This window comes from Bombus bifarius, unplaced genomic scaffold (assembly GCF_011952205.1).
Source record: "Bombus bifarius isolate JDL3187 unplaced genomic scaffold, Bbif_JDL3187 scf7180000008014, whole genome shotgun sequence".
Taxonomy (NCBI): domain Eukaryota; kingdom Metazoa; phylum Arthropoda; class Insecta; order Hymenoptera; family Apidae; genus Bombus; species Bombus bifarius.
This window is the reverse complement of record NW_022884390.1, coordinates 470,031-482,270: the sequence shown is the minus strand read 5'-3', so window position 1 is coordinate 482,270 and position 12,240 is coordinate 470,031. Positions and strand designations below refer to the sequence as shown.

General features: G+C 39.9%; 1 protein-coding gene across 1 annotated transcript in view; it reads left to right on the top strand.

Moving 5' to 3' along the window:
• The window catches only part of LOC117206969 (E3 ubiquitin-protein ligase MIB1), an 82,582-nt gene extending 74,425 nt beyond the window's left edge, over nt 1–8,157 (top strand). Inside the window, exon 9 of the mRNA XM_033446721.1 lies at nt 7,985–8,157. Coding sequence (XP_033302612.1) covers nt 7,985–8,140 — 156 coding nt within the window. The 3' untranslated portion in view covers nt 8,141–8,157. The remainder of the gene's footprint in view (nt 1–7,984) is intronic.
• The last annotated feature ends 4,083 nt before the right edge of the window (nt 8,158–12,240 follow it).

Sequence of the window (12,240 nt, the reverse complement as noted above, 5' to 3'; positions counted from 1 at the left end):
ACAACGTATGCAACGCGCGTCTCTGACTTTACGTGCACTCGTTCGTGATATTTCGGCAATTTTGCGTTTTTAATAATTTTATATGTTTCTTTTTTTGCTAAGAGGAAAGAAAGTTGATCGAGTTAATTCTTATATACGATTGTAGCTTTGTTCTATCGAAGTTTAAGGTTCACGTACGCGTACAATTTATGTCCTCGAATAATCTTGTCCGCGTTACGTTTATGGGTCCTTCTGTTTATAGTTTGTAGGTTATCCTTATACTTTCATCGATTTGTAATAATCATAATGGAATCGAATTTGCTAGTTTATAATTCGAAGGAGCACTTACTGTGTATCCTTCGATTATAAAATTAGTAGGCTTGAAATTTCAATTATCTGTTATCTGTATCCATTATTTATTTTGATTGTCAATAGTAATATATTTTACTATTCGTGTATACTACTACGTAAATTTATTATTTACAAATAATTCGCGCTTTAATACCTATCGCTTGAAAAAAATCTTATCTATTTAATCTATCAGAAAGGAAACAATCTGAAGCCATAGAGTTCCTTAAGTATCAAAATAATTCTACCACTATCAACAGTAGCAAGCGCCAGTTTTGTTATCGCGTATTGTCTCTGAAAAATCAGTGTTCGTGGAGCATTCGGCGAGCAATTCGCGCGCAGTGTAATCACATACGTACAAATTCATACGCTTAGTTGCTCGTATTCGTGCACCCAGCGTCCGCTGAAGCTGCACAATTTCTTTCCCAAAGGACAATTCGCCCATTTACACGTCCACTGTAACTCGATAATCGATCGCCAGTAGCCTTCAAAGATGGTAAATTCACAGGTGGATGAAAATCGCGACAAATCGAATAACCAGTCAGGGCACGAGGATGACATAACGAGTCGTCGGACGGTTCTTGTTCTTAGCTGTGCGTCACGGAAGGGGTGGATTTTGCACCCATTGCGCTCGTGTTTCACCGTAGGCGTCGAACTCGCTACACGACCCGCATACCGGCGTTTGAGTCTGTGTCTTTGTAAGCCACCTATAGACTGGTTGATCCCGTTCCAGTTAGGTGCATCGGACCAAAGGGAGGAAGCTCGTGCTGAAAAGTAAGAACTGGAAACGGGCGGGAAGGGTTCGTTGCAATCAAGCGCGGACGCGGACTTTGGGGATGCTTCTCCGTTTTCTCACGGTCTGCATTATCTTCTCAGAACTGTGTGTTGCCTCTCCAACTCCTCTCTTCGTCTCTGCTGAGACGAGGCCAGACGAGGTAACGAAGGAGGCGGAAGATCGTCCCCGTTCTTCCCTTCCTTCTTCCCCTTTTTCCACCTTCTCTCCGTCTCTCTCTCTCTCTCTCCCTCTCTTTCTTTTCCTCTGATCTTCCTCGTTGCAACCTTTCTCTCTTTCTTCTCTTCGACGGCCGCCTTCATCCGTCCTTTCAGCGTGGCCCTGTATCTTGGCTGAAATCACTATTGATCGCCTCTGTAAAATAGCGGTTGAGCTTAGCCGATGTACGGTGGCGGATTATTCCTGGATTTCCTCGGGGCGCGTGTGTGCGCGCGCGTGTACCACGTTAGGATTGATAAGAATCATGGGAGAAAGGAGGTTTTAAGTTTGAATCGGGGGGATAAGTATCCTCCTGGCTTACCGTTAGCGATGCCTGTTTGCCCGCCCCTGCAATTGAAGCTATGTAAAAGCTTTAATGGATCAGCCTTGATTGCACTAATGGTAATTGTGTTTATTATATGAGCCGTTTGGAAGTTGAAGCGATCAATTCAACTGTTTGCTAATTGAAGTACGCGATTAATATCCAATTCTCAAGAAACGTACGCCTTACTTCGGTAAGTTCATTCGTCTGGAAAAGAGCAACGTAAGCGATAGTAAATTCCAGGGTAAATTTAATAAAACAGTGTTCGTAACGTCATCGCTTTTCTGTACCTTTGAATCTATGGAGTCGATCGGTATGGCTCCTGAACGACTCGCGCGAACACCACAGTTGACAAATATGACAATTATACGTGAAAAAGCTATTTTAAAATTCAATATATATATTACAACATATTGTCAATCAATTCTATTAGGTTGTCCGGAAAATTGAAAATCAATTCAACGACCCGTTTAATTACGAGTGGCGTTATATAATAATACAACGATAATTATTAATTCCTAGTAATTAGCGGGGTATCATTAGTAGCCTTATAACGACGGAAGAGAAAAATCTCATTAAGGAAATTACAAATAATTCTACACGAAGCGAAGCTACGCAATCTGAAACATCATCGTACCTGAAAACCTCGATTTATTTCCACGGGATACGATACAATTAATTACCTTCTTTTTTTTTTATTGTCAAGGAAAATCCTAACCTGCAGAAAGCTAATCAGAAATCCTGGTAAAACGTTGAAATGTTACGAACGTTCCGATTTTCTACGACGCGGCGGGCAAACTGGAGTTTGCCTAGCATCTTGGTGACATCTTAAAGCCCTCATTAGTGTAGCTCGTCACCTTCGATAGGTAAACGGGGTGAGAGAGAATTAGCCACGTCAATATTTGCGGTGCAATCAAGCCGCTTCGACTCGGCGTGTCCCCGTCGTCGATGTCGTCGTCGTCGTCGTCGTCGTCGTCGTCGTCGTCGTCGTCGTCGTTTCGCTTCTCGGTGGCCCCCGACACTGCCACTGATTGTAATCCACACTGCTCTGACCGGTTTGCCGCTGTGTTGTTGCTGTTGTCTTTTCTCATTTTCCCGACTCGTTCACCTGATACGTACACACGGTCGTGCTACCCTCTGAGATCCCTCTATCCGTTCTGACGTTTGGTCGTGGTCCAATCAGACGTTTTCGTGACGACGGCAGTTTCTTGCCGAACACGTTAAAACGGCTAGTTAGCTTTACCAAATGTTTACGCGGCCTTGCACCGATATAATTTTCGCGTTTGATCTTGCTACCGGTTGTTTGAAGAACATTGCCTGCTAAATGTGTGTACTATGGCAATTTGGACGATTAATTATGATCACGTTTGATTGTGGGTTCGAGATCTTGACGTATAGTAAATTGTTACTTGGACGTGATTAACGATAGTTGGGGCACTGTTGGTTTAAAATGTTAAAAATGCCATGCTCAGTGTAAATATTTAATCATTCCATGACGCGGTAAAGTTTTTATGACTGTTATTAGAAAAGAACTTGGATAACAGTAACTACGTGATAATTGATATAAATCTTCATAAACATAATAATAGACTTTCCAAGGATGTTCGATGAATAAAACGTGAAAAAGACTTACGTTCCATATAGTAAAAGTATACCGTAATAATACATATTGTTTTATCCGTTTCCCTATAAAGCTTATAAGAAATAATTAAATTATTTAAAATTCTAATCAAAAGATATCCCAACCAATAGATATCATATTATTTTATGAAGGACACCACTTTGAACGTTGGAGCAAATTCCGAGCAATATACACAAATCCAAGCTACGATACCGCTTTAAATCTCGCATCTTTATCGCTTCTATCTTCAAACTTAACGCGATATTTCAACGAAAAGATACCTTAACTTTCTGAACTGTAGAAACTTTCACCGCAGATTACAGAACGAGTTCTGCAATGATCGCTTCGCCAACGACATACCAAAGTTCAATACCAATTATCATAACGGTCTTTGTAACTCAGCCTCGATCGTATCATTGCCATCGAATTTATTAATTCTGTCAAACGAAAGGTCTGCCTGCATAAAGATTCTACCAGGAAACTAGAACGTAGCATTGAAATCAGTTATCTGGCAGAAAGGGGAATACCGTGAGTTTAATAGGCCATACAGAGTCCCGATAAAACTCGTCGCTAGCCGTTTGTACTTCTTATATCTGACAAATCTTCCGGCGTTTGTCACCGATAAGGAAGAATCGAGGAGCCGGAGGCGAGGAGAATCGAGACGATCGAAACGCGCAAGATGGTCAGCTAAGGCTATAAGGAAAGGCGGGGCGAGGGTCGAAGGAAAATCGATGGAAGAAATAGCGGAATTAAGCTTTTTCGAAAGTTGCACGTGCGAAAGCTGCGGCACGGAGGGATACGAATCGCGTGTCGTTTGGTAAACGAGGGCGAAACGGTCGGGAAAGCAGGTGGCTCGTGATGGCAAAAGGGTTGCGCTACGTTCCCAGTGAAAGGAACGACGTGGAACGAGAATAGGGAGGGCGGACGAACGCGTGACAGTGTCACAAATTGAAAGTGTCCAGACGAGCTCTGCTATTTCCTCGAGCTCCTGCTCGATCTTCGTGTCCTTCGCGTAACACGATCGCAAAATTTTTCACGAAAAGCGATCGCTTCGATTCTCCTTCGCGACGGTCACGTTTGAATTTAACTTGCTAGTTTTCGTACCAGGAGTCGAAGAGTTTACGCAGAAGCTTATTTCGTTCGTGTTTTTGCTTTTATCAATTTTTTGGAGATCTTTTCAGGATTTTGAAATTTTCAAGAGATTCGAATCTTTTTTGGTATTTGGAACGATAGGCAATTGTCTGGTAATCGATTTTTGGCTAACAGACAAGCAAACATCTGCGAATAAACCGGATCGTGTGATCTGATATAGAAATATTTTTATGGTTCGAGCGATAGAAATATTTTTAATTTAGTTGGAAATTATTGACTATCGTATGAATTCTCATGGATTAAGTTAAGTAGGTGATTGGTGAGATTGAATTTTTAGAATTTTCTGATAGTTTTTTTTTCTGGCGCACCTGATAAACACGTAAACCTTGCACCGCGAGGCAAGTTTCCTAAGTCTTGAGTGAAAATTTTTAGAAGTGAAATTTAAAGCGAAAAAGTTAGGTCCAGAGGAGGTGAATTGCTGTCAGCGTAAAAAATTTGCAAAAAATTCCATAATGCTGCTAAGTATGTAATTTGAAACTTTTGACTAGCAGCGTTATGTTTCATACTTCGTATCGTCTACAACCTGTCCAATTAACTATAAGTGACAAGATAAAACAATTCTTTCAAAACGCGTTTACATAGTTACTTTTTTTACTAATTCTATAAATATGAAAAAGGTTACTTATACTTAGTCAATTAACGACAATTAACCAGTACAACGTTACGTATAGCCAAGATCGAGCGTTAATGCAATTGGCAAGAAGTTTCAGCGAGTAATCACCACGATTATCTCTAATCGAAGAACTTTAGTATTTATTTATTTCATTCTAATTTATCGTTATATTAAAAACATGCTTCTACGCGTATAGAAAGAGTAAACCGCAAATTATTTGGCTATTACGATGCATGTTGTTATAAAAGGAGATCGCGATAAAGCCGGAAAACACTGATAGGCGTCACGAGAAGGATAAAAAACGACCGAAGGAAGGGAAATTACGATGTCGACAGGAATCGGTAGAAGTCTAGCGAGTCCTGTTCATCGGTCGGTCGCGTACATGCGATTGTTTTCCCTGGACTGTGTTCTTTACGCTCGTTAATTCGATCGCGATCCGTTAATTGCAGTTCATGGAAGTAGAAACGAAGTTGGTGGAGTTAACGGCTGGTCTGCATCGTGCACCGATCAGCCCTCGTGGCTCGATAACGTTGGCGAGAATAATGGTCAGGATGGTGCGATCAGGTAAATAAAACAGGGTCTCGTGGCTGTCGTGCAATCCTCGGACAATTCCCATTCGCACACACACGCAGCTCTCTGCTTCATTCTTCTCATCCACTTTCCTTCTTCCAAATATCTACTTTCACCTCAATCTCTATACCCTTTCCTCGCACCCCTTTCGAAAGCTTCTTTTTCATTCTTGGTTTTCATTCTCTGTCCGCTGTTCGCCCCCTCCTCGTCGTATCCTCACGGCCTCTTTCTCTTGCGCTCTCAGCTAGTGGCGTGACGCATGGCCAGCATTTATAGCGCGAGATAGCACCGCCGGTTCTCGACAGCGCCGGCAGATTTATCCTCCACGGTTATTGGAGTTATACAAAGGATTTTTCCAACTGATCCCATAAAGTATCTGTGCCTGATGTCCTATTATTTACGCAGCCGGCTCGGATGCCACTGGCCCGCCACCACCCACCACGCCGCCCTGAATTTTTCTCGAGTACCGCGAATCTTTAAAGTACGACCGACTCGTTTCCAGTAATTCAACTAATCTCGTAAAGTCTGTTATGTACCTTTCGGGACTAAATTCCTGGTACGAACGAAATCAGGGCGATTCTATGACTCGAAATAAGCGGATACGAAAGAACAACGAAATTGCTTTGGAAGCTTCGTTTTCGAGAAAATCGAGCTTGTCAACTCGTCAAGTGTGTTTGCATTTGGTTAGGTCTTAATTAGGGAGGAGTGGAAAATTGGCAGGAGATCGCTTCACACGCGAATAAAATGCAGAATAACAGTTTTTGCGTGCGTAATGATTAGGTAGACTGGAACATCAAATTCTTAGAAAGTAAATTATTAACATTTTCAAAAGCGAGTGTATTTATATTCCTATCTCCTATTATTATGAAATGAAATATCGAGCGCTACGTTCTAATAAATTATCAAGCTCGAATTTAATCGAAAATTAATACGCGAAGTAATTTTTAGATGGTTCCGCGTTTTTCTTAGTTACGTCGTCCTTAAAATCGTAATAAATCGAGTTGAAAGAACTCGGAATTGTAGGAAGTTGCAGACACGTATTACAAATGGAAAATATTCAAGGTGTACGAAAATAATTTATTCGGCATGGAACAGAATAAGCAAGCAATAAATAGTAATAACAAAGTTATAAAAATAATATCTACGGATTGCTTTCTTACTTCTTTGAAAAGAATATCTTGCCTGACGTAAATGGAGTGCAGGTTCTTGCGTTTTGTAAAAGCACTCTTTTTTGTTGAAATATGAATAATGTATCGCGAAGAAAACCTCTATGCACTATATACTGAAGCGCGAAGAAAAATTTCTGTTTTACATTGAACTTTACTTTCTATTTTTACATTGAAAGCAGAAAGCACGCGCTAGGATAAAGGTATTTCTTTCCTGTTCCTACGGCTTCTGAATGACATTCTCTTTCACAGTATAAATATAATGCAACCTCCTGTTCCCCGCAGTCTGTTGTCGTTGAAGAGGTAAATGATATGTACGAAGAAAAGTCTCTACATTTATTTTTGCATTATCGTATTCTTATCTCCTTCCAGAATTTAAGAAATAATATTTTTCTTGAAAATACAAGTGTTCCAATATAATACTCGTATCATATTCGTCTATTGGGACGTGGTAACGCGCACACAGTGGCGTGTTACGTTGGATACTTACAGAAATTTTTTATGAACATATTACGTGTGTTGTACTGGTAAAAAACATTTAGAAATTTCGTTAACACGATAATGAAATGCGATCGTTACGATCGTATTCACGATGTTCGAAACAAACTTGACAATGTACGTAGAAATTACAAGATATTGAAAATACATACATTTTGCAAAATTGATATAAATTGCCCCTTTCGAAATAATATATTAGGTTGTCCGAAAAATGTATTTCTTACGCAAATGTGATTTTTACAACAGTGCATATTCATACAAACGTGAAACCAAATATGTGAAATGTCGCGGTGTTTATCTCGACATAACAAATTGGATCGTACGTAATTTGACAAAATAATATAAAATAAAAAACATTGTGCGTCTGTTATTTTCTCATAAAAAAAAGAAACTTTTCGGACAACCTAATATTTAAACGAAAATTAATTTAATAAATATAATTATAATAAATAATATATTTAAAGAAAATAAAATTTTATTTTACATATTTACGCAATATGAGTTACTAATTCTAATACTAAGAAATACGTGTTTCTTCGTAAAATTTCCTGGTTTCCGGGGTTTCAAAAAATAATCCGCTTGCGAGAATACAAGTGTCCTCTCCGAACAAGAACCCTCTGTTTTAACCAGAAAAGACCCACGATCCTTTGTCCGGGGTAATCGATTCCTAACGAAAAAACCGTGTACGACACTCTGTAAGTGAAAGCTGTTCCTTCGTTTCTAGGACTCCGAAGGTGACACTCCCCTTCACGATGCGATCTCTAAGAAACGGGATGACATGTTGGCTCTGTTGTTGGACCATGCCGCAGACATCACCCTCACGAACAACAATGGCTTCAACGCTCTGCACCACGCTGCTCTTCGTGGAAACCCAAGGTAAGTAGCTCGCGTTTTCGATGCTTACGCTTTTGTCCGTGATACTGTGCGCCATGTTGAATGTCCCTGTCGGCGGTAGAATTTAACCGTCCGAACCGACCACTACCGAGAATAGAACGATAAAGGACTTTGCTCTAAACAGCCTGACAATTAAGAATAGCCGGCTGTATTTCTATAGCTCAAGACAGTCTCACTCTCTCTCTCTCTTGGCCATATTTTTTCGATTTTTACACAATAGGTGTTGGTATCACTGTTGGCGATGTTGAGCTGTATTTTCTCGTTACAAGCTGCATTTTCTTCCTAACAAATGATTCCAATGTATGGATTGACACGCGACGAAGAGATTTGAAAGTTTTGAAGTTACAAGGGTGAAGTTCTAACGACAGGGATGGAAGAAGAATTCATCAATTTCGTTTATGAATTTATGCGTTTATGGGGAATGTGAAGGTCCAAGAATTCGCATAATACACGTAACAAAGATATATAAAATGCTTAAAGTATCTTTCGAACTTGTGACTGAATGTTTATTGGCAATTATTCGTTTACACATGATATCTAAATACATATGCACGTTATTTTGGCGAACTGATCGACATCGATTTGTGACAGTAAAACAACACTCGTGGCTGTGAGCGTAGTCTTGCCAGCGAACGAATCTTCGTGTAATATAGACGTTAGAATGTTGGAACGTTTCTCGTTCGAATGATTTTTGATTGGATGTTTGAGCGAATCCGGATTAAAGATTGAATGGAGTCTGCCTCGAATGTCGATTCGATGTGACGTTGTCATTCGCATAAATCCAAATTGTAAGGTATACAGCGACGTTAAATCGATATGTCAATGAGTATCTATGAATCTTCAACGAGGATTCAAGTAAATCCCGAGAAGGATTTTAAGGCGCCGTATCCAATCGCTCTTCGGCTTTGTTCTCTTGTTCGACAAATCATGAAAGAACGTCGAACCACAGGTGCTTCCGAGCTAGTTGTCTCTCGAAGTCTAATCGAGTCGGACATTCTGGCGAAGTACTGAGTTAATTTTACTCCAATTCTCAGCAGTCGCCGCCCTTCTGTTCAATTTCATCTGTTACAATCTCGAGGATCTTCGAGGTTTGCTCGCCTCTGTTACTTCGAGACGTTGATGGAGTTCTTGGAATGATAGCTGGTACCTCGGAATAATATCTACCTTCGATCAGGTTCTTGAAATATTATTTCCCCTTAAGAACATACTCCTCAATTCTTTAAACTTTGAATTATATCAGGAAAATAGTATGAAAATGCAAGGTCGTGAAAGGTAGGATTAATCTGGTAATAAACTGTCACAGGATAGAGAAAAATTTGGATGCTTGCGCTTACTTTAATCACACTTGCAAAGATATTTCCGGTACATTGTATTCAACGCTATAAACAACGAAGAAAATTTATCACGAGGTTTGGATTAAAAATTTTAAGCGGCTACTTCGTTACGGAAAAATATTAAATATTCCTCTTGAATATTACTTTAATCCCATTTATATTTAAATTTGTAATAGATTCTCATACATCTCACTCAACACTGGCAAGGATTACAAAAGTTTATTGCACAGTCATGTACATCCTTGTCTTTTGCTTAATAAACCGGAGTCAAGTTGTGCCATTGTTGAAGAACTCGAAAATCAGACCATCTCTCTTTCTCTTCCTCTCTTTCTCTCGCCAGTACTACACCCCTTCCCCTGTCACGTTTCATGCCCGTTTCCGGCCATGGAAAATGCAGACACCGGATGCGCATAGTAGTTCTGCAATCGCAATTACGAGGTACCTACTTTCAAGCTCTCGGTGTCAGCGATTCGCGCGTTACCACGCTCTCTGTTGCGATGTTGCTCGTCGAAATAACAGACAAATTTCTGTCGTCGAATGGAAAAAGCAATGGTTCAATGGTGCGAGAACTCGTAGAATGGTAGAAAGGAAACGATTATCGCGATGGCAGCTTTTGTTTCGGCGGACATCCGCGTCCTGGAATTGTCTCGTTATCAACGAGAATTTCGTTCGAAAATCTTTTTCCTTCGCTCCTTTCTACGTATATAAAATTATCGTACAGTTCCTCGCTTTGTAACTTTTTTTTCTACGCCCTTGTTTCAAATGTCCAATGTTTTTGTTACGCGTTAATTTACAATTTACATAATGAAGGTAGAATTTCAGGCAACTTGATGCTGTATTATTTTTATTTATCCCTGTTACGCACGAAACTTTGTATTTTTGAAATTACTAATGGCCATTAAAAATTCTGCAGAAACCATTTTCACTCTCTATGGCTGTCTTTTTCGTTGCTCCTGAATAAACGAAATCAACGTTCGTTATAGCTTTTTAGTACGCTGAAAGAATCAAGAACTAATGACTGTTACAATCGGATTATTGACATAAGCAATGTTATATAATTTCGAAGTGACGGAGAAGAGATTAACAGAGGATTAATGTTAGTATTTTAACGTAACGTTTCACTTTATTTACAGTAGGTCCATGTTTATGTAGCATAGAACGTACGATACACGGTGAAGTTTCATAATATATCAATCCCGTTAAATATTTAACATTACCTATCTTATTTTATTATAGGCGATATTCGTACTTCAATCATTACGAATCGTCGTTTACAAAGTCATTGCTAATTCGAACGAATTATAAATTTGGCCCGCATTATGATAAAGCGAGGGAAAGTCACAGTGATCTAGATAGATAGTAAAATGTCAAGTTTGGATAGTGTAATTTCGAAACGTTCCAACAAAAAAAAAAAAAAAACAATTTATGATCTTACGTTACTGTAAATAGAGCAATATTTGCTTTCATATCGAGTTGCCAGGTCGTGAAAAGCGAAAACAATGAACGTGCTTGGGCAAGTGAGACACGATGGCTCATAGCCGACTAACGCGTATAACGGTTCGTGAATTCCACTGTATTACGTTAATTGAATGCATCACGTCGACTCGATTCAATCTCTCGCGCCATAGTCGTTCCCATTTGTGCGAAGTTACCGAAAATACTGCAGCTACTTTTTCCCTTCAATACTCTAATATCTATATACTTCCAATCCTTTTAGGTATATTTTTACATATTCTGCACCATCAAACTTCCTATAAACGCATTAATATTCTATCTATCATCGTTCGTACGACTCCAAGCTTAAGAAAGAAGAATGTTTCATAGGAATATTTCACACCAAGCTGTGATCCATTACAGAAAGCTGTAACGTCAAATTACGAGTATATATTCCCATAGAAGCGAAATGTAGGTTGAACGTGGAACACAACTTGACCCAGAAGCGTAAGTGGTTAATCATTTTTCTTCATCAAAGAGCTCGCCAGGCGTTCGATTTCGAACAGTCGATCAAGTTAGTCGGCAGAAAAAAAAAAAGAAGACGCTTGCACACCCATAGACGTGGATCCGCGGTGGATCTGCGGTTAGCTGGGGGTAGATTTCAAGGGGATGGTTTTCATGGTGCAAAGCCGGGGATAGAGGGTGTCTGCGAGACCGGGTTTTCGCATCCGCGTCTATCGCCTCCGGATATTACCTACCTTCGTTGCTTTTAAACCGGAGGGCGCTGATTACCGCGGGAAGATGTATGTGCCGCATCACCGACCGGAGGATGTATTTCAAAGGGAACCTATTACCCTGTTTTTCTATCCCGTTCTCTCCACTGCTCGCTCTCTTTTTCTCTTTCGTCTTTCCTGTCGACAACGGCTTCCATAGACCAGCCATCAGGTACCTGTATCTGCGTGAAAATCGAGCGTGACATTACGCAGAAACGCATTACCTGGCGCGAAACGAACCTGGAATTAGATTAGCGAATGATTTAAGATATCTGCACCGGGTCGTTCTTTAAGTAATTCCGTTTCTCATCCATTCTTCAGCGTGGAGAAATTGTTAACGAACGTGGCGAGCATGGTCATGGTCAATGTTTCCAAGTTTGGTGATTATCGGAGCTGAATTCTTGAGTGTACATCTTCCATATTCTCGAAGATGGTATCCTGCTGGGGGTAGCCATCCACATGAAAAATTAGAAAAATTTTTCAAATGTTCAGCTGGACGAATTGTAAAGTACAAATTAAATGATAATAAAAAAGAAAAAATCTTC